Source organism: Corvus moneduloides, chromosome 2, assembly GCF_009650955.1.
Source record: "Corvus moneduloides isolate bCorMon1 chromosome 2, bCorMon1.pri, whole genome shotgun sequence".
Lineage (NCBI taxonomy): Eukaryota > Metazoa > Chordata > Aves > Passeriformes > Corvidae > Corvus > Corvus moneduloides.
The window spans coordinates 108365463-108389327 of NC_045477.1; the positions used below are offsets into that span (position 1 = coordinate 108365463).

At 38.2% G+C, this 23865-nt stretch overlaps 1 protein-coding gene across 8 annotated transcripts in view; it reads right to left on the reverse strand.

Moving 5' to 3' along the window:
- The window catches only part of SH3KBP1 (SH3 domain containing kinase binding protein 1), a 213279-nt gene that overhangs the window by 77265 nt on the left and 112149 nt on the right, over positions 1 to 23865 (reverse strand). For 7 of the 8 annotated variants that reach the window (XR_004238460.1, XM_032100768.1, XM_032100772.1 and 4 more), the window contains 3 exons: positions 21615 to 21738; positions 16266 to 16340; positions 6241 to 6437 (listed from right to left, as the gene is read on the reverse strand). Coding sequence is in view for 7 of the 8 variants with exons in the window: in XM_032100768.1 (XP_031956659.1) it covers positions 6241 to 6437; positions 16266 to 16340; positions 21615 to 21738 (396 nt within the window). In the remaining variant the exon portion in view is untranslated. The remainder of the gene's footprint in view (positions 1 to 6240; positions 6438 to 16265; positions 16341 to 21614; positions 21739 to 23865) is intronic. The other variant, XM_032100769.1, reaches the window with a different exon arrangement.

Here is a 23865-nt window from a genome sequence, read left to right on the forward strand (position 1 = left end):
AGCTAATAAAGCTAAATAGACAACAAAAGATGAGGGCATAGATTTCACCTTTCAGGTTATATTCAGTTTGGTTAACATTCATCAGCCTATTTATGTAATTTTCAAAGTGGTGTAAGCAAATTTTAAGGTGGGTAAATTTTTGCATAACTCTATTCAATTTTCAAAGTTAATGTGTGCTAAGAATATCAGAAGTTATTTCATTAGGAATTCTTTAGCATCTTGTCAAAGTTAAAAAGCTTACCAACTCAGATGTAGTAATAAAAAATCGGTTATATTATCTAACAAAAATCCAAATGGGGCAAGAAAGAAAAGTACATTTTACTTCGGAACACTAAGACAGTTTATAAACAACTGTTTACCCCTAAAGTCTTGATTACACTAATTTAAATCTTTTCATACCAATGTATATAAATTAATTTTGCTTGGGTAGATATTATTGCTATTAATAAACATATCATATCGATTCAGGAATCAGTTCTCTTGAAGCTCATAAGACAGTAACAAAGCTAGCTTGCCTGTCAGTACTGTTATTTTCTGAAGCACTTTCTGTGTACTGTTGAAACATGAGACAAATGTTCCTAGAAATTCAGTTTATGTCTCCATCAGGTATCTCTGGAACTCAGGAAATCAGCTTTATTTTAAAATAGGAAAGCAAAGCATTTTGGGGTTTTTAACAATTCTTCTTTTAGAACGCCTGTTGGGGTAAAAGGCCTGGTAATGGTACAGACTCAAACTCAACTAAAAATCAGAGATTTACAGTGACTTGCGAGCTAATGATCACCAGCTGGATGCAGAGCAACTTACAATATATAGACTTTTATTGCCATCCTATTAGGAAATAAAATTGCATTAGCTTAAACCTACACATCCTGTTTTTCTGACTGGAGCGCCCTAAGATTTCCTAATCAAAACCATGACTGAAATAACAGGAGTTTTCCCTCCCAGAGAGCACTCCTCCAGGAGAGCTCAATCTGGCAGAAGCTCAGTGCTGTGCCTCAGAAGAACAGATCAGACCTTCCACATTGCTTTTAGGAATAACTTGTAGTACTATCAATACTTCTTACACTACTCTGCTTCTATTTTAAGATGTTCTTCAAGCAGCTCGAGTCAGAAACATGAGTTGAAAATATTTTCATGCATATGTTTGATGCGTTACTCTCACACTGACAAATTTTTTCTGAATAGAGTCCCACTGTATACATGTAAAGTGTCGTGGCATGGACAACTAACTTGCAATTATTTAGAGTCAAATATCTGCTTTAATCTAAAAAAAAAAAAACTAACAAAACATCACAAGCAGCGCAAACCAATGTGTGGGTAACCTCCTTCGCTGAAAACCAGTAATGCAGGCTGCTGTGTAAGCTGAACCATGCCATCGGTGCCTGGACAACTCTGTTCAGGCATTTTGAACATTTTAGAAACCAAACTGACAGAACATGAAAGCACAGATGGGATAGCACGGAAGGGAAGGAAGTATACAGGAGATTAGGAGTCACTCGTCGCTCACATTGCACAGTTCAGTGACTCAGCAGAGAGTCAGTGCCAGCTGAAGTTATCAAATTTATTCCTCTCTTTAAACTTAATTTTGCATTTCCCATTCTATTCCCTTAGTGCCAGGTCCTGCTTTGAGTCTGCCTCCCCAAAATGGGGCAAGCTGCTTTTCAACTGTCCCCTGTCAATCTTAATTCCCCTACCCTTCCTTCTTATTCCTCCAGAATAGGGTAGTAAATCTTCTAAAGTGTTTATTTATAATGTCCACACTGCCTCATAAACATCAGCCACCATCTGCAAACCTGTACTATTTTTTCACATAACGAAAGAAACACATAAATCCTGCTTCCACACTGCACTCAAGGAAAGTTACACCAGCAAATGAGCAAGAGCCCACTGCAGGCAGCCTTGCTCTCATGAGAGCTGCAGAAGGGGTCAGGGTCCTTCTTCCCCTGTAGCTTTCCTCACAAGATGGCACCAGAATAAATGGTTAGGACAGGGATGCCAGACTGTAGCAGACAGAAACTTCAAAGCAGAACATGAATGTAGCTTGAACAGATGAGTGCTTCCTCTGTTCCTACACAGAATTCGACAAACCGCTGATGCTTGCCACGTCTGCTGCTGCCATCGCCGATGGCTGTCTCTGAAGAAAGGAATGCCAGAAATCTGTGCTTTCAAGTGCAAAGTGCTGCACACACACTTGGTGCTCCCACTGTGTGCTCTCTGCCTCAGCAGGTGTTTTTAATAGTGTTTCTAGTCAGTACCAGGTGGTTTTGCTTGCATCCATTTTTAATCTCAGGCTTTTGAACACTGACTCCAACATTTCTATTATGGGAGCAAGCACTTCCAAAGGCATTGGAGAGGCAAAGCAAGCGGCAGTGAGCTATGAAATACAGGCACACGTGGCACACACAGCCAGGACTGGCAATGCACCATGGGTGCCACTGAGCAGGGTGGGCAGAGCTCAGGCACATCATCAGCCAGCTTAGAAACACCAGGAGGAACCTCCAACTTGTGTCTCTCAAAGACTTCTCTTTAAATGACAACTCAAAATTAAGGGGTAAAAATGTTTTCTGCAAACAAGCATGCAGGAACTGATGGAACAGGTGTGCAAAGACAGACTGTCACCACAGTTTCTGGGTTCCCAGCTTGCTGGCTTGAAATAGAAACTCAGACCTTGCAGGCATTCAGTCTCAGACTTTACAAATTTCTATCTTATTACAAAGGACAGGTAGACTTAATAATTGACAGGAGCTTCTAGCCCTTACAGCCCTTGTGTCTACTTCCATTAGTTCTTCTCCATTTCTCCTCTCCCAAACATGCTGAATAGAAAAAAAAAAAAAATTCTGTATGAATTCAGTGCTTTGCAGTAAGGATCCCTAAACACCAGTTAACTAGATCTTACAAGTTGCTGAATGTAGAGCCATGACAGCCTCCCCTTTTACATTAAATCATTACAGTGTCTGCAATACTCCCTGGGTTGATGGCTGAGTATATAATTTACATTAAGTTTTGGCAAACAGTACTGTGATCTCATCAAAGGACGTTCATGAAATCTAGCTCTGCTCAAATTCACCACTGCTAGCCAACTACGAAAGTTTTGCCTGAAGAAAGTTACAAATACATCTCAAGTGGAAAATGTAAAAAATACTCTCAATAGTCTCTTCTGAAGTAAGGACAGTTTTCAAAAAGATAAAAATAGCTTTTAAAGACCTTTTATTTTATATTCACCTATCATGGTCTTTAGCACTTCCAAGCTGAAGCTTCAACTCACAAACCAACCCAACACAGTTAACTCAGACTAAGGAATGTATTGGTTGAATTAATTTTCCTGTACTTGTAGAGGTTTATTCTTAGACACAGGAGAGGAAAAAAATGATAGCTTGTTAGAACATATAGATCATATTGGAAGGAAGTCCAACCTAGAAACAGAAGCTTTAGATGAGCTACTATGAAATGAAAAAGGAAAAACAGAAATAAGAATAAGCACCTGTTTAAATGTGTTGAAGATGCAGAGCAGAAGAAAGATGTGAGACAGGCATTTCTATTTGATCATAAGCTTTGTGCTACTTCAGAGTGTTACCCTGAACTTTCTCAGGAGGCACAACATGTCTATATGCATACTGTATTTCTTCTAAGAACTCATTTGTTGGTGAGCTATGACTTCAGTCATTGTGCAGCATTGTAAACCAGTTCGCTTACATTTATCAGTAATGGAAATCTGTCAGAGCTAAGCCTCAGGAATCTGATTCTGCTTATACATGGCCACTGGTTGACTCATCAGCACCAGCAGGCAATCAAATGGACTACAAAGCATAAGTATTTGATTCTTCTATTTTTCTGAAAAAGCAGAGCTCTGATAGTGCTGATCAAACTAAACTGCCACAACTGCATCATTAACTTCCCTAGGATAATCTGCCTCTGTGATTTTTAGAACAAATAACAGCTAAGCAATGAATTCTGTGCGCCAATAAAACCAGTGGGGTTTCACGCAATTCCTCAGTTTTGCCTTTTATTGAGAGTTTATTGATCACCTTAAAAGACAAGGGTGATTATATCCCACATTGTTACCAATGAGCAAACACTTGAAGCACATTAAACTGCCTGGTGATTTACAGGAGAGCCTAATGGCATCTGCTTCTGCTCAGCTGGCAGCAAACCTTTCTGCCATCATATTCCTGCCAATATTTGTGTAAAAGCCTTTTTAGCACCCCAGTAATTCTGTGTGAAATATGATCTAAGCTTATGATTCATAAAATTGAAAACATATTAGAACACAAAGTGACAACACCAACAAAATAAGACCCCGCTGATTCTTCTGTAAATGGGGACTGACATTTTACATGGGAACTATCATGTCATAAATAATCCCACATTATAAAATCCTCACAGTAGCTTACTGATGCTTTTTAAAACACAACTGTTATTAGGAAATATTTTAAATCAAAAACAGTGAATGTATCATTACAGTAATATTTCATCAATAACTCTATCAAGAAGAAGCAACAGAAAGAGTTTTAGGGTCTCCAAACTTCAGAAAGAATTAAAAAAAAAAAAAAGAAAGAAGAAAGGCAACAGAGGAAAGCATTGTTTCTCCTTCTTCAAAAGTTTACAAGTTATTGAAAAACTAAGGCTACTTGTAAATGAGAAAAACACATAACAGGGCAAAAATCCCTTCAAAAACTACATTGCTTGAGAAAATTATGGACTGATTTGGCACTCTTCATCACACATTGCTACACTTTTGAACCAGTATGCAGAGCTCTCAGGCTAAATTGGACCTTGCTTGGAATGGCCAACTTCATGCAGGATTCTCTTGCACTCAGCATTAAATGGCAAAGAACATGGCAATGACAAGGAAGGAATTTCTTGAAGCCAGGAGAGAAGTGTTTAGCGAGGTTAATGGTCTGCAGTCCTAACTGATGTTATGTCACTGACTCATGTTTTGGTGCTGTTAGTAGGCAAAGACCGTGGTGCTGAAGCCTCTGAACAGCATCTCTCAAAGATTAACCTAATCCTAGACAGGAAAAAAGCATCAACAGCAAAGATGTAGATAACATCACCTTTAGTTATCTACACATTTGAAACACAAATGATGGATTGTGTTTACGAAATGGAGCCATTATGCTCTACGAACCATGCCAATTTTAGGAGAAATCTAAAAACACAGGAAGGAAGGTCTGTGTTGCAAGTTTCCTGAAAATTGTATATTCCATTTTTGGCTGGGTACTAAACCTGTTTGTTGTTTGTGAAAAATAAAGGTAAGACTTCACATCATTATGAAGCGGGGTAAGATTTTCCTCCAAGGAATGAAGACCACTTCATAAGGACTTTGCAAAGACTTCACATGAAAACAAAGGACTCCACAAAGCCCCACATGAGTTAGGAAGTCCACCCAGAAACAGAAAGCAAGCAGAGTACCATGCAGGCTTTGAAGAAGTCAGCAATGGTCAAGCAATAATACAGTCTAGGTTTTTCCTTTATTTAGATTATCCCAACTCTTCCCTACCCTCCTTATACTGAATGAAAAATGGTCACCTGCAAAATATTAACCAAATGTCCCTCAGAATAATTCACTTCAGAAGTTTCCACCTCTCTCTGCAGGACCTCCTCTTCTCCTGTTCTACAGTAATTTAGGGTGGATGCGGGAATAGGTGCTGTGCTATAGCACACACATTTCAGACCACTGAAATTATCTAGGTTGAAAAAATAATCTTGCAGGCCAAAAAATCTAATTGCTGTTATGCCTGTTTCTACAGACAAGTAGGCAAGCATCAAGAATCAAAAGGTGAGAAGTTGCCACACCAGGTACCAAGAGCCCAGGAGCTTCCTAAAATTGGGCAAAGAAACTGCATCATGTTCTGCCCATAGCAGAACTCAAGGCTGTGGAAGCCTCCTAACGCTTCTCAGCATACCAGTAACTCTATACAAGTCTGACTGTTCACTTAAAGGAAGGATTTCACAGATTTTTTTTTCAGTCATGACTTCATTGGAAACCATGCACTTTTTGTTTCCCTAAAGAACATTAGAGAGATCAATTTTTTTTTTTTTTTTTTAATTTTAGCATGCAGCTAACCTCCCTGGAATCCACTTTCTGGTCTGAGGCAAAAATAAAAAAAGCAGAACCTTGTCTACAGAAAGATTAGGAAATAATGACCATAAAGCCTCAAGTTTTGGCCAGTGACAGAACTCAAAACTTAAAGATGAAAACTTCTTTAAACCAAGAGACAATTAAGGAATGACACATACCTTATCTACTGGGAGAAAGTCGTTTTCAACTTCTATTGACCTTGGTCGTAGCTTTATGGGTTTGTCTTTGAAGATATCTCCAAAGCCAACGCCTTTGACCTTTTTGGGTTGGATTGTCGTGCCTCCGTTGGCTCCTTCTGATTTTGTACTGCAAGAGTCACCACCGTCACTCTCAGAGCCTGTAGCATCTTTTAGGCCTGTGAAAAGGAAGGATGAAAGAAGGTGTGAAGCTCACTATTTTCAGATCAGACTGTGACCGGAAAATGATCCCTCCCGCCATCCTCTGGAGGAAAATGAAACCACAAGAAAGAGGTAGAGAAGATGCTCTCTGTGCCATGCACTTATTTTTGACTTTGAAAAATGACTTTATTTCATCACATTGGTGTACTGGTTAGAAATTACACCAATCCACAAATCCACAAAACATGCATACCGCAGCATCAAAACTTCACAAATGAGGATGGTGATTCCTTGAGTACCAAGAAAATCCTTATTCCTCAGGCAAAACCTCTTTGGAAGAGGCCTCAATAAAAGAAAGAGTTAAATTCAGCTGTAGGGCACTTATTGTATAAAGCCACCTAAAGCTAACAAGCAGGCAGATCAGGCACGCTGTACCTTAAATCTGTGTGACTCAAGCCAATTATGCAATTAGTATCTAAAGCTACGTTACCTAACTGGGAAATATAAAGCTGAAAGCTGTTCAAACAAATTTGCAATCAAATAAGCTGCATAATATGTTCTCTCCTGCAAATTAAAGCTCTCTGCAGCATAGACAGCCTCATAAGAAAAGCACCCATGCACACTATCCTCTAGGAATATAACAAATCAAAACTGACATTCTGATTTGCATTAGTTCTTCCAGTGAATAGGAAAATTTATCTGCATTTATCTGAAAAGATCTGCTGCTCGAATAGCAGAGGCCACAGATGCAATAAGGCGATGTTTCAGCCACTTTATAGAAAGGTGCAGCAGCAGGTCAAACAGCCACTGGCAGCAAAAGTGACCCACTGAAGTTTCCTTCCCCAGACCACTTAAATCTGCCTCCCTACATTAACTGTTTCCAGGAAAACCACAGCAATTGCTGCTACTACAGCACTAATTAATTCTATCTAAGAATAAGAAACTCGAATCCTCACAGTTCCCTAACAACCACTCACGATGTCTCAGGGGTGGATCTTACAAGTCAAAAAAAGAAGAATTTCAAACAAGCTTATCTTCTTAATTACTTTTATATCAAGATCAACAAAGTGATTGCAATAGATTTTCATCATAAAAAGCTTAGAATACAGATGAACCACAGAAACCAGTCAAGTCCTAAGGCCTCCAGATACAACTTCATGATCCAGGACACAAGAGGCCCATCTGTTAAAAGGGTTTCAACACCAGGGTGCTGCTAGGAAATGAAATCAGGAATTACATGTCAGATCAGGACTTTTAGCCAAAACCAGAAAAGCCACGATACGCTGCCCTGAGATTTTCTGTATCGTTAACATGAAAGGAGTATAAATGAAGAATTAGAGAAAGTTCCCAATTAGAAACAAACAGAAAGACCACAGACTAAGCAAAGTACTTTGGCCCTCTAGCCTCCTGAGTGGCTGCCACAACTATTGTTGAACATCAGCAACATTTCTGTTTCTTCAGATATTCAATTCAATTCAAACAAGTTATTTGTTCCATAAGCTGTGCAGGATTGGAATTTAAATAAATATTAAGTAATTATACTACAATACTTAAATATGAAAAAGTCTTGATTTCTTTATGTTTTATTTTTCTAAGAAGGGCCTGGGAGAAAACCTCAAATCTGGTTAATTACGATATTTATTATGGTAGTTAGAATGCTGGCATGCCTACCATCAGTGAGATAAATTCTGTGCAGTACTTCTCTTCCAGACCTCAGGAAATCAGTAACCAGGGAATTTAAGCATTGACTGCGATGCTGCTCAGTGCTGTGGTGGGCAGGAGAAGAGTGCTTATCCACAGCAGAGCCATTGCACAATGTTTCCAGCAGAAGCACTGGGAGATGCAAGGGTAAGTTAAGCCAGACAGGTATAAATCTCTTTGGGCAGTCTGGCAAAGTCACTGCCCTTTTCTTATTCCCTCCCCTTGCTGTGACCAACTGCACTTTCTCCAGCTTTGCAAATTATGAATCACTGGGGCCTTGGCTGAGATAGAAGCTAGAACCAACTTTATTTATCACTTCTAAATGCAAAGACAACGGTCAGTAATTGACTATACTGAGTATAAAACATCCACAACTCAAAAAACTCTAACAGTTGATCGCTGTCTTTTCGCTGAACAAAAGATCTTGATATGGAATATTACCCTCTGGCAAAGGTTTCTACTGCCATCCTTTCCAAAACCTCAAACTTTTCTGTGATGGAGGGAAGAAGCAGTGAAGAGACCTCCCTCCAGAAGTAACTGATAAGAATCCATGACTGCTCTTAGCCACTCCCTGAAATGAACAGAAAAGCTATCTTTAAAATAGGTAATTAAAATAGGTTTTCTGCATCCCTAATTGTGGAAGATGATGATGTGGACTTTGGTCAGTGGATGGAATTAAAATGTGAAAGTAATTGTGAGAATTACTCAACAGGGCTCACATGGACTTCAGATCTTTGAAGTCTGCATGAAAGCAAGATCAGAAATCTCAAAGGGCTCCAATAAGAATAAAGCTTTTGTTTCTTTCTGGGTCATCACTTGTTTTTCATTACAGCATCTTCGGCTTTTACGACCATTCTTCTGCAATGAGACATCACACTTTGTATCAGAAGCCTCACCTCAGGCTCACAACAGATTTCCCACGCATCACCCATCTGTGCTTGATGATAATCCAAGACTTGTTCGTTCTCCATACTGCCTCAGAGTTGTCTCAATATACAGTCCTCAAAATGAAAGCAACATAGGAAATAACAACATTGCTTTTTTTTCTCTTTTTCTTTCGGTTTTTTTTTAATGAGGACAGAATGGACTGAAGTGAGGCCTGTCCAAACTAAATTGCCTTTTAGTGATCAGATACAAAGCTCCTTCAAAATTAAGAAGAGTTCTTCCTGATCAACTAGGAAAATGACCTAATTTAATACTTTTTGACTGACACAAACTGAGGAGATCTCTGTACTTAACTAATAAATCAGTAAGAATAAAAGCCCTGTTTGTGCTCTTATCACAACATGACCGGAGTGTAGAGACAAAGGGGACAAAAGAGAAGAACTGTATGCAGTGGAAACTGTAAAACAAATCAGATAAAGTGAGGATCTGCAGTAACATTAAGAAAGAATAAGTACAAAACAGTCCTGCAGAAAATAGTCTAACATGCTCTTACTATTAAAGACATGCTCAGGAGACTCTCTCTCACCTTCCTCCCCAGGTACATGAGATACACACTTCTGATTTCTACAGATGAAGAACTTGGATGCAACACTATGCAACACCCTTGCCTGATAAATTCTCTCATAATTTATTTTTTCATTGGGTTGTTCCCTGATACATACACATATGTGTATATATATGTATATATGTATATTTATGGGGGGGTGTGTGTGTGTGAGATACATACGTGTGTGTGTGTATACATATGTATCACATATACAGGTCAGCAATTCTCTTGGTGCACCTGCAACTTGGCTCAGGTGATCTTTCTTCTTGAAATCAGAAAAATGTTCCTCTTCTAATCACACTCTTTGGTGGTTTTTTTTGATCTTTTTGTTTCCGCTTTTCATGGATGTTTTTGCCACTACTGCAAACAGCGTAGTGGCAGAACACAGCTGGGTGGATAGTTTCTCCAAAAGATAAATGTAGCCCCTGGACACAGCTGGGACCTAAGCAGAAACATGAGTGACATAGACTGTCAGATTACGAATTTTAAATATGAAATTTTCTTCATGAAGAGCCACAGCTAGCAGGGAGGTCAGGTTGCTAAGTGAACATTAAAAACTGGAGAGAATTTCAGTGGTCACAGTCCCCCTCTCTGCTGACCAGCACACCCACTCAGCCTGAAACAGCTGTGGTCTACCACAGTGATGGACTTGAGCACGAGGGTGGGGCCAGCAGCTCAGCAAACTGCTGTCCTCAGAAACATTGGGAACATCTTGCTTTTCTTGTAAGCCCAACTATTAAGTACCTCAAATAAAGCCAGTATAGGATAAAAGCTACAGTAGTCAGGCCTCTCACTATTTTTTGCTACTTTTTTTTTTTAACATCAACTTCTCTAGAATCTGTCAGGTCTCTGTCAGTATTTGGAGAGCTGACAAGCTAAGAACATAACATCAGTAAGGTGGTCACCAATATGCTTACTATCACATCAGTCAATAGCAGGAAAGTTTTTCAGAACTTCAGTATTTCTCAGGACATATTTCTCAAGTCTTTTGGGAGTGTCACTTCAAATTTCTAGCTCTATGAGCAAAGACACTATTCTTTTACCTTGATTTATTGTTGCTGAATCGTCTGTAGCACCACAAGGTAGAGCTCAAATCTAAGCACTGGGTGCATTTTTCTAGTAAGTTCCTCAAACAAAAGCACCATCACCAGCAAGAAGTTAAAATTCCCAACTGTTCCCAGCTTTTGGCTGGAACAAGATACGGGTCTACTGCTTTTTAAAAGCACTCAGAATTTTGATTCTTTGTTGATTCATGCTCTTTACAAATGCAAGCTCATTTAGTATTCATGAAGATTAAAATTTCTCAAAACTGTCTGGAGGAATTTTGCACTTCACACATTTTTTCCTCTATGGGTATATAAGAGAGATTAGTTTTCTCAAGACATTTCAAACACACCACACTCCTGCTATAGCAGTTACAGGTCTTTTGAGAGCAACATTCTGAAATGTACCAAAACAGATTAGCTCAAACAGGGATTAAAAAGAGACCAAAACATCAGACTTAATTCAGCAATGGCCTCTCAGAACTGTACTGGCATAAAACCAGGATTCTAAATCAGAAAGATAGTTAGGGATGATAAAGGGTTGTGTAACTAAAGCTGTTAAAACTAAAATAAACAGCTGCGATAAAATTAACTCCATTCAAAGCAGGAAATAAATTGTTTCTAAACAGCTTAAAATGGCAGGGGAGAAAATGGAATATGTTCTAAGTTTACAGAGCTTTCTATTTTGAGATATTATTTGGCAATTTAATTTTTGTTCTTTATTCTGGATTGTTCTGTCTGCTGACAATTTATGGCCCTGGGCAAAAGATGGACCACTCTGACAAAGTATAAGCCAGCAGTGCTCGGGCCCTCTAAGGACTTCTCAGCTCTGTTAAATGATGGAGAAGTCAGCTGTTCAGAGGCACACACCTGAGACAATGCAAAGGATCTCCTGATTTGGTATGGCAGCCAGAGAGAAACACTGTCAACTGTGTTTAACAGAAAAATACATTCGTAAATGAAGCTTATGGATTTTTTTTTTCTTTTACGGAAGGGAAGGAAGGCAAGGGGAAGTATGTCCTTTCCTTCTATTTAGAGAATGACAGCATGGAACGCCCAGGTGACCGATCTGAATGAAAAAGGTGGTGAAGCCATACATGGTAATTGCAGCAGATGAGACAGGAACTGTCCTTCTTCCTTTTCCTCTCATACTGGCGAACACAGAACAAATACCCACATCCTATAAGGTACTAGTCTTGAGCTTGCTTTCTATCAAAATCCTGTATTTTGTTGAAGCCATCCCCAACAACATTCCAGTATCATAAAAAAATCAAAACTAGAAAATGAAATTGGATTTTAAATACTACTGTAGAAGAAAGACACGTTGATTCTTCTTAGTTTAAAGATAATTTCATGCTTTCAAAAAACAAATTTATGCCTCTTTACCAAGAGGGATTATCCATGTATAAATAGCTGAGGCAGACTATCTCAATATTAGTAATTATTTGTTATTCTCAGTCATTCCTTGAAAAAACGTAACTGTGTCAGCTAAACATTTTGTCATTTGCTCTCAACATGTTCGTTTTCCTTTGCACAACAGTTGTTGCCACATAAGAAATGCCCCAAGATTTCTCTGCTTGCACAAGTGGTCATGCAGGGGGAAGGGGAGCAGTGCCCAGCCCCACACAGCAGCATGCATTGAGGGCAATGCAGCACAAGCGTCTCCTGCAGCATGAGCACAGAGCCATCAGTACAGAACTTGGTGGCTTCCCCTCCTCCCCAGCCACTTCCCCAAGTACTGTGAGAACAAATAGGAACAATCATTCGTTCAGGAGCTCTACAACTGTACCACTGTCCTCTTTATTTGGGGACTACTTTTTCATCACCCTCACCAAGTACAGGCACATGTTATTACATGTGAAAGGAGAGGTAGGCAACCACAGCAATAGGGTTCTTTACCTGCCACTCACCAAACACCAGTCTTTTGTGAAACTCATGGAAAACCACTGGGTAGCAGGAATCCGAATAACAGAAGGATTTAACGATTCAACCCAGTCAACATAATTCTTCCACACATGACCCCCAATCCCTTGTCATCTGTACATTTGTTCTCCAGCAAACAGGATGTTTATTTTTAATCATGAAAATTTCCCTCCCCAATTTTAATATTTTTTCTTTCTCAGATGTTATTTTTCATTGTAGCATCTGTAGCAGTTGTGTATTTGATACAAGCTCTTTTTTGCAAGCAAGTTGTAAGAAGCTGAGGTGAAATACAAAATTGTAACTGTCCTCTCTTCAGAACTGTTAAAATCCACATTCAGGTTTCTCATTTAACTTTGCTCACATTCAGACACTCCTAAATGCGGTTTACAACATCATAAGTACATCAAACATATTGATTTCTTGAAACTCTGACCAGCCATAATTCCTCAAGAATTAAGGGGAGGGGATCAAAAAAAAAAAAAAAAAGGGGTAAAAAAAAGTGGTGGAGCAGTAGAAAACACATAACACATTGAGGTTACTCACGAATATGTCTGTTTCAACGATCCTGATCTTCTTCCATTATATCTAATAGCTATTACTGACAGCATTGTGGATCCACATACAAGGAAAGAGAGGCAAATATTTGTAAAATCAAGCATTTTATCTGTACTGTTCCTCAGTTATTGCATCTTTGAAGAAAAAGCAAAGCAAGAAAGAGAAACTAAATCGGTAAAAATAAAAAAATTAGACATCCAAGAAGCGTTGTTTGTGGAGGTGCAAGAAAGTTGCAGGATGAGAGAAAAGAGGGCTGTGATCAACAAAATGACAAGTAAGTAATTTTTCGTTACTGTGTGTCTCTCTTCACCCAGCATATGCAGTAGCAAAGATTTTCTGACAGCAGGTTGATGAGCAGAATGCCAAAGGAGCTGGAATTATTGCTGAGCGGAGCCTGGCATACCTAATGACCAAGAAAGCCATGTCAGCATATAAAGGCAAGGCTGGGTGTTTCTGCAGGAGACAATCTTGCATATTTCAGTGGAAGGTATCTCTAGAAGAAGCAACTAATTCAACAGCTATTACAGGCCTTGGTTAAGTAAGAAAATTTCTTTTAAACAGAGCAGTTGGAAAACGGCTTTCAAAATAAAAGTATTTAGCACTGAGCATGTGTTTGTGAAGTAAAAGCTCTAAGCTTGATTACAAAGTTGAGCAGTATTTCATGCAACGTGATATAGGTGAATCCAAGCATCCCCTAAGCATAACTAATCTAAAGTTATGAATTGACTCGAGCTTAACTTACAGAGAAATCAGCAAGCTGAAATTAGAGCAGCTATGAGTTGTTTTAAACAGACATCCCTAAATGAAAACAATTCTGTGGAATGTCTCCAAATGGTTTTCACTGGAGACATAAACTCATGGATATTGGCCTAAAAATATGGACCATAGGTGAGATATGAAATGGAAGGAGTTGGCTGCACCATCAGTCAGCTTGTTCAGGAAGAACATGATGAGTAAGTTTGCAGGAAGTGAGCTGTCAATAGACAGCAGGAAGAGTAAGGAACCCTCCTTTTTGTGTGTGTAGGCAAGAGCATTTCTGAGAGTAACAACAGTGCAAACCCTTGTTTTGTTTAAGACTTCCCCAGATGACCTGATTTTGTTTGTTTCCCATTCCTCAGTACCAGTTCCAACCCAAAAAGCAACGAACAGGCTGTAAATGTAGCTGGATATCCAGCCTTCTGAGATGCAGCTTTATGGAGAAAGTAACGCACCTCTGCAGTATGAAAAAACATGCAAGTCTCAACCAAATGCCAAGGGAGATAGTATTAAACCAGATTTTTTTATCAGCTTTAAAAACAAACTTTAGATGGGTGTTTGCCCATAGCAATGTGAGACTATGGGTTAAGCTGTCTTCTTGCAGCTGTTTATCAAGCTTTCCTGTAGACACCCATCCAATCCTGCACTCTGAAATCAGTTTGATGCAATTTATTTTCTGTGACATGACACAACCATGTGCCAGTATGATTAACAAGAAGAACTAAATGCAGAGCTCTAGCACAACTGGAAAGGTGACTGAATTCTTCCTGACTTCAGTTATGCTTACCTTAATGACTTGAGAAGAGGGGAAGGACGGATCTTAATGAAAAACGGGCTGGGCATGGAGAGCAGGCTTTTGGAAAACTTTGAAAGGTAATGTTAGGGCAGCATTACCAAGAAAGATTGTGGAATTAAAGGCTCCAAAGGCAGACCTTGCATCTGATTTGAAGCTTCATCTTGAAGTCCGAAGTCAAGCATACTGGAAATCAACTTCATAAATCCTTATTATGCTCATCAGATGGGTGGATTAGAGGACACGATGGTCTAAGAACTCTGCAAGCAGCATGAAATTTGAGTGATTCATAAGCAGTCATGGAGACTATAAGGTGAGAAGCAGCACAAAAATTTGAAGACCACCAGCCACATGGTCTGCTCCAGCCAGAGTGAGAGCTTGGTTGGAGCTTGAGAAGAGCTGCAAAATGAATTTTGGTAGACAAGGAGATAATTTTCCATGAGGAAATACTCAGAGCTGCACACATACACAAAGATTTTTGTTCAAAAAAAAAGGATCAGATTTGTTAAGAAAAAAAAAGGTGTAAGGGCAAATATCAGAACAGAATAATGCCACTTCAACTGCTTCATCCTTTGCTGTCAACATGCATAAGACAGAGGTCCTCAAAGGTAGAAGACCAAACACTCCCACCCATAAAGGAGGAAGAAGGGCAGCACAGCATGGATCTTCTCAAGAGAAAGCTCTCTGGGGCAAAAGCAGATGCCAAAGCTAGCACAACATCCTGCTCACCGGAAGACAGGATTGAACAGTTTGCACTTAGTCACACCAAATGTGACTCCTTTTGCTAGATTTCTCCATGAGGAAACAGGTGGAAGGACAGATTTCTGTCTTCTTGCTTCCTCTGTCTTGCATCTGATGTAACCATTCTCTCTTTTTCTCTATTACCAGGACAGTAAAAGAACATGAAAAGCAGGATGTGCCCTTCTTTTAAAAAACAGAAGCCAAAAACCTGAACATGAAATGAAAATAGCTCTATATCTTTTACTCTCTTTGGCAGAAAAAATGTATCAGCCAAAATGCTGTGAGTAATAACTGTCAAAGACAGAATGCCAAATGAAGAGCATGCAATAAATTAAAAATAAATTTTAAAAAATCACCAAAAAAGAAAACTTCAAACAAACCAAAACCCACAATATCCTTTAAGAAAAGCAAAGCGTATCTTATGAATTCAACAATCACAATGGGAACTTTATTTTTAGAGCAGACGGACTTTTAACTCAAAGATTTGTGGTGATTATCAACAGTCTTCTCATTTCAGGTGGCAAAAGTGATGGGACTAAATGGTCTTAGATTCAATCCATAGCTGAGACCAAAACATCCAATGTAATCCACAATTTATGGTGGGCTTACACACATACATCGTATGGACATAGAACACACACATGCACAGGAGGAATGGGTGCATTCTCATTGCATTAAGGCTGGGCAGTTCATCAGCAGCAAACTGACTTCAGCTTACAGACAGGTATGTGCACGTAGAGTAGCCATAAGTGAGTAGCAGTGGCACAATTTACAAGTGTAGATAAATCAAACCAGTTCAGAAGACTGAAGCTGTTGCTTGATGATTTTGAAACACACTCACTGTTATAACGTCTGTAGCTGTCAATCTTTGCCGGTGCCACTCTGTACAGAATTGTCCCTTCAAAGGCAGATTTTCCTGACAGCAGGCAAGAGAAGGAAAGAGGAAAAAAAGAGAAGGGGCAGGGTGGGGGTAAAGAGATCGAATGATGGCAAAAAGAAGGGAAAGGAAGAGGTTTTAATCTGTATTTTCAGTCACTAACATTTTAAAGGCTCATTAGCAAAATGACGAGACTATTAACAAACGTATCTGATTGTACATGAAGCTAAAATATTCTTACTGCATGTATGTCAGGTAATAGAATCTCATGATTTTGCTAAAGCTGTTATTTACAATGTCCAACAGAATGCATTTTTCTTGGGTTTGGTCTGTTGTCCATCAAGTTGTGAGATTTGCAAATAAAATTATTTTATGCAGCCTTGCACTGGGGAATCCTGAAAAAGTATTATTACTGCAATGGTGTACTCACGGTCGCTCAACATTCCTGATGCAGATGTAGTGCACTTGAACAAGCACAGCTGACATCCAAACAGGGCAGTTAAATAGTCACATCTCTTTAATGTACCAGGATCCTGTGAGCATCAGAAATGCTGCATCTTTCAAAGATGACTTATTAGAAATATTTTGGACATGGGAACTGGTCTTAAACAATGCTTAGTAGAAGGGATAGGACACTAAAACCCGAATAAACCAGCTTTTCAGCTAAAAATTGAATCAGGTGTGATGTGGCATTGACATTAACAAAAGCAAACCTCTAAAATTAAGAGGGAAAAGAGCAAAACAACAAAAACCAAATCCCACTTCTCATCTTAGATATTTAAGATAACATTTTTATTACAAAACCCATTAATTTTTTTTTCATTGCTAGTGAGATAGCTCATGCTCTGATATTTAGGACATGAAATTCAAGGAAAGGTAAGGGCATGTGCAGCTGAAGTGTTTTGTGTGTCAGGTTTAAAAACCCAGGCAAGCCCAAGAATATACCAATGTCAGCTTGTTCCCAGTCTCCCCTAGGTACACTACAACAAAAATTGATGTCTTTGGTAAAATTTTATAGCAAAATAGCCAGTATATGTGATTTGTCCCAACACAGAATCATACTCAATTTGGTACCAAAAATGTTTAGGGATTTTTCCTCCTGTATATCATTCTGTTGGACTTTCAGGCAATAAAAAAGCTATACTTATTTATATGTCATAAAAAGATGATTCTTTGTTTTGTTCTTGCAGTTTAATTAATAACAAAATGTTTTCATTGCCTTATTTTTATGTAATGAAGAAGCAAAAAAGCCACAAATCCATCTTTACATTTTCTTTTTACAAGATACCATTAGAAGAATGCTATTAAAACAGTCAAACAACAATCAACCCACTGTTAAGAGAAAATTAAGTTAAGCTTCATGACACTGTGGAGAGCCAGAGAGACAGTAATGGAAATCTAAAGTTTTAAGAACTCAAAATAGAGGAGGTTGCCTGACTGAAGCATCAGCTGATGAGTTTATCAGTTCTAACTCTAGCAGCCAGGACTTTTCAGGGGCCATCACTAACAGGTTCTAAAAATAGTTGATAGATACCATGAGGCCCAGCTGTACCTTAGAGAATGCACATCAGAGACAGCAAGATACAAAAGGCCACCTTTCAATGCTGTCATGACACTTCTGTGAACATACTAAATGCTTTTTGAAATAACCTCCTCAATGTTTAATTGTGATTATCTCAAATAGAATTTTTTTGACTGCATGTCAACTTTTTGCTTCTCAACAGGCTGTATGGACAAGAAGTGGTATTGAAAATAGTCTTAAAATTAATACTGTATCTCTGAGAAATAGAGAAAATAATCTTATAGTCCATGTATCTAATTTAGTAATAAAATGATAATGCATACTACCTGTTCATGCTGTAACAGTTGGCCCAAGAAAAGCAATGTTTTCATTTAAGAGCATGCTTTAAAGAACAAGGAACTTCTGTTTACTCTAAGATTACCTGATCCTGTCTGTATTTATATTCCAAAATATCCCTTTGAAGACAAGAACTTTGGCAATCACCTTACAAATACTTTAAAATCAAACAAACAACCCCCCAAATATTTTGATCTTGCAAGTCTTGCTTTCCAGTCTGCTGAGCACTCACCATCTGAGGGGAGGCACAGGTTCCCAACCCTTCCAAATAAGGGGCAAGCTAAATCCCACTGTCAGGATTCAGAAATATTTGGCACTTCCAAAACTAGCCCCAGGCATTTTCAAAAAAGGAAAATTTTGTTCTGAACAAACTTCTGACGTTAGTCTATGGCAGAGCATGAAAAGAAACCAAGATCATTTCTTCTGGCCATTTACTTTGATCTGCCATAAAATTTAAATGGACACAACAAAACCAATAAAATCAGACATCTTGCTCCGCTCTGGGGCTGGTGTAGATTGTAAAAGGAGGACAGAGAAATATGGGTTTTTTATTAACTTTATTCCTAAAAAGTGAAGTTATGTAATTTTTCTCTTCCGTCTTTCTTTCACTTTGAGTTCACCAAAATTACATTTGCCCTTCAAAAATGGTCTTTATGGATGGTCAGTAAAATGGGATTTAAAAATCAAGTTTAACTAAATTTAACCAAGGCTTTAAATTTAATTATTAACTTAAAAATACTCATGTGTTTGCACAGTGCACATTCTCCACATATCCCATGCTATTTTCCCAGGTCTCACATTAAATCTGCCAAGTATTACCTGCATTTTACAAGTTGGGCTGAAGAGTTCAAGGCTGCTGCTCAAGACTGCAGAGCCAAACCCCAGCCCTTTCCAGGCTCCTCTAAATGCTGTGCAGAACCTCTGTGGCTGCCCAAGGTCCGAGTTCAATGCCCAGGTACAACCCCTCACTCAAGCCCCAACTTCATCATCTAGAATTTGTATTCAAGGTTTCCACCTTGCAAAGTCCTGTGATACAGATGTATTCAAAGTTTCCAGAGAAACAAAAAGGAGTTACTGCAGATTTAAGGTGTTGTCACATCTTGTCATCCACAGAGGAAGGAGTTGATCTAGGGGCATGAATACACATCCTTTTGAGATGTAACCTAGAGCATTTCAACAATACTACTAACATGATGCCCAAATCTTCCAGGTTTTACTTGTTCATTTTTTATTTTACTATGTCTTCAGGCTAAACTTGGAAAGAGATTATCATTCCTAGTCAGTTGTATAAACTTGTTGAAATTTTTGCAATGTCATTATGGAGATTTTCAAATCCAGATATTCAGTGTGCCTGTATAGAGCCTCATGAAGCACCATGTGTTAAGAGAGCAACAGCTGTATCAATCACATAAACCATATATAGAAAAAACTGAATTGATGTATATTTCCCATAATCCTCCTAAGGGAATGCTAATCTTAAATTGATAGTTTTACTTGGAAAAAAAATAAGTAAAAAAGCATTAAAATCCCCATAACAATCTCAGCATTTCTTGAGTCACTGTCTCTCTCTCAGGAGGTTTACAGTGTTCTTCTGTTCTGTAGGTATATCTAATAGCTCCTCATCTTACCTAGCCACAAAGCACCTCCAAAGAATTAAACTAAATTCAAGAAAGTAGAAAACCCATCTCCCACCTATAGTTACCTTCAATTTATTTAAAGAGACAAAAGCAATATTTGTGTTACTGCTATCTTCTCTGTAAAAGTATCACAGGTTTGGGTTCCACTGCCAATCAGAACCAGCATATAAACCCAAGTCTGAACAAAGCATGTGCCATAATGGACATAAAGATTTAATGCTTTGTGGCTGCTTTTGCACATTCCAATGTATGTTTTTGTTAAAAGCCATTTTTAGGATGCTTCTTATAAAGTAAATCTTACCAAATTACCTGGGGAAGGAATATTCATTCATATAGAAAAAGCGGGGTATTCCATCCTGACCAGTATCACCTACCTTGTTCATTTATATAGTACCAAACACTACAGACTCCAGAGCTGAAACTACATCTACACAATTCACTTCCAAGATTCACTGTGTTTATAATGACTATAATTCATGATAGCACGAACAGGTTACAGAAAGCAGTTTGCAATCTCACTGAAACATGCACCTTCACTTAATGCCCTTTTTCCCTCTCCATCACATTAAAATTTTAAACTTAAAAATATTTTCATTCCAGTCTAAAGGAACATTATATGTAAATATCTTTAGCAGCACTGACCAGGAGACAGGGTCACCAGTACCCATTCACACATGAAAAGGTACTCTGTTACAAAAAAATATAAAATTTTTTCATCATTGCAAAAGTTAGGGCTGTCAGGATCTTATTTCTGTGGTATGGAATAAGGAAGAAAAACTTCCCTTAAGTGGAAAAATGAGGAAAAAGAAGAAAGCATTATAATTTTCTACCTCTTATTGACAGAATAAACGATAAAGGTTTTGGTAAATTTCAGCTGAAATCAGCTTACAAATATCTTGGTAGTCCTTTGACTTCTACTTGTTCAGAGATCTCAGAAGAACACTACATAGCAATGAACACCTGTAGTGCTAAAAGTACGAAGACCTTGGCAAGTACTGTGGAGTTAGCCTGAAATATGCAAATACAATAGACTTTTTTCTTTTTCACTAAAGATTGAGATTTGATCACTGAATTAGAAAAAAAATAATCTCTGCTTGAAGAACATAAAAAACATGAAGACCAACAACTTTCCATTCCATATAACAGCACACTTTTGGCTCAGGTTATTCTCCATGGGAAGTTATAAGTAGGACAACCCACTACCATGCTTATACTATTGCAAACTTAGTTACCAAACATGCTTTTCACCTGCAGCAGTACTGGCCCACTGTAAATGAGAGAACAAAGTCCATGTCCCAGTTCTGGCCTTTTTCCCTTTGGCTGTTGGGGCAGTGGGTATCGGAGGTGATAGAAACATGCTCAGCACCTGGAGGGAAAAAGTGCCGCATGTCCCACACCAATAATTATGAATCCTTAAATCTATTGGATTTCTATTGTTATAGAAAGCATGGCACTTTAATCCCTCCACTTTAAATAAGCCACTTTGTAGATGTTCAGTTACTTTCCACATCTAAAGACAAAAAAATCCCTTGTGATTGATTTTGAAATACAAATGCAATCATCATCATTGGCTTCTCTCCTTGGTCTGTTGCAGCTCAGCAAGTCTTATACGGCTCAGAGAGCACTGACAATGTTGCAACTCAGATAGCACTGCAAGTATACATAAATCATCATCATCTGACCCTTCCAGCACAAATTAAGAACATGACATTCAAAAACATTTCCAAGCAAGAGATAAGAATGTGCTATCCTATCAATCTGTTATGGGCTAAAGACACAGACATACATACAGAACACCAACAGTAATTTTTTCCTTACTTGACTTCACTTGCTCTTCCTGTGCTATTCCAACATCATCAGAATCAGAGAGCTCCTTTATGAAGTTGGAAGGAAACATGCCAGTCTTTCCATTAAGTATACCTTCCCACCAGCCCTCTTCCACCTGTGCCGAGACAAAAAAAAGGGGGATTTTACATGAGCAACACTTTACTGAGTACCATTATATACATTCAATAAATGACAGTAATGGCTCTGAATAGTTCATACTAATTTCAGGTAAAAGGAGCACATGGCATAGGCTCCAAGCCAGAACACCTCTCTTTTTTTCTTCATAAGTGAAAACAAGAGAGATGCATGAACCCATCTGTAAATGTCAGCAGCGCTGACAGCAGCCAGAAGTATGGACGAGCATTAAATAAAAGGATAAAAAAACAACTAGAGAGCACACAGTGTCTCTACACTTCAATTTCTATGGATATCCATTCAACCAGGAAATTTTCAGTGCGCAGTGTATGACTGTTCAAGACTATCTTAATGGATGTGATTTGCAGATTCTGTTTGAATTCCCTAAGTAATCAATGGCGAAAGACAAACACCTACAAAGGGCTACTCAGAGAATCTAATTTAGATATCTTAATATAATGTAAACATTCCTGCCTTGCCCATCAAAATCAGAAATTTTGCATTTTAAAAATTAAGAATGCTGCTACATCATTAAAGCGTTAATGTAAGAAACCTGTGGAGAACAAAGAACAGTACTAATGCATACTTGATTTGATATTTACAAAGAGGTATTGAAATATATAATAATGATGGTGTCAGAAGGAGGAGGGACACTACCTAGCCAAACCCCAAGAGAAAATATCACTTTAAAATTACAAACTCCCTCCTGTATAACCCATTCAGAACTGAATAGTGGTGTCAGGCAGGGAAATGACAGCCCTTAGAAATGCCTTTAGGTTATAATCACACAACAAGAAATGACTGATTATAAGCATCAGCTAAACACACCCTTGATAGAGAAATGTTTTTCATCTGTCAGACACTGTCCCTTCACTAAAAATATGACAGGGGAGGACAGTGTCTATCTGTGACACATCAGTCTCCAGTAATGTTTGACTCATCTCTTTCCTGCCTACCCTCCCCGCAGTTATGAAAAGAGAAAGTTTACTGTTAAAAAACAACCCCACACTTCAAATGAAGCAAACTAATTATTATAGGAAAAAGTCTGTGAAAAGTCTTTTCACTTATCTGTGAAAAACTCAAGTCCTTAGAAAAGAAATCTCATAATAATACAACCAAATATTTCCTCAAAATATAGAGTAATATATGCATTTTTTTCAACTTAGCTACATGAGCAATTTTATTACAAACCCCACATTTCTTGATCTCGTGAGTTGAATTTTTGTTTTAATTTGAAAGCAGTTCAGAGCAGACTTTCATTTAATCTCAGTATCTGACAAAAGTCAGTCCCTGACAAAACTTGCCCTGCCTCCAATGCATCAGTAGTACTGGTGAGCTCCAGCACATCTCGGGGAATTATCTTGCTCTTCTTATTATCTTGCTGCTACTTCAGAAAACAGAATGCATACTTATCACTCAATCACTTCAGTGAGGTGGAGGTTTTTCACATCACAGTACCAGAGTCTCTAAAAGGTAATATTTGCTTTCTTCTTTCCAGACTAATAAAAAGCACTATGGAAAACTGAAACTCCATTACACACAGCACTTAGACTCTATAAATTATATCTCTAAAGATGATACAATATAAATATTATGTATCCATATAAAAATATATTGTTATATAGAAAATACACAAAATGGCCAAGACTCTTTGGCCTATGAAATATCTCAATTTTTCCAATGCAGTATTCCCAGATGGCTCTATTGATTAGAGCTAAACATTAAACCATAACTGCATTAACTGATTGACCAGAAGATTAATCAGAGGATTTACACAATTCCCAAGATCCCTGCTTTGCAAGATGCTGAGATTACTTGACACAAATAATGTGACCAATATCATTCAGTTCCATCTTTTCCTAAAGTAATTTTCACTTGCTTACTTCTTCCAGAGTAACACGTCACAGTTTTCTTACAGTTAACGTTAGCATTCTTCATGTGATGTGTTGATCTATGGATGCCTACATATATGTATAGAAATATATATATACAAAGATCTTTAGACAGCTAAATCTAAACTGCATGTGAATATACTCACATCATTCACTAGCTTATTTTAAGTTTTCCAGCTGACTGAAAAATTAATTGTCTGAAAATACCATGTCGC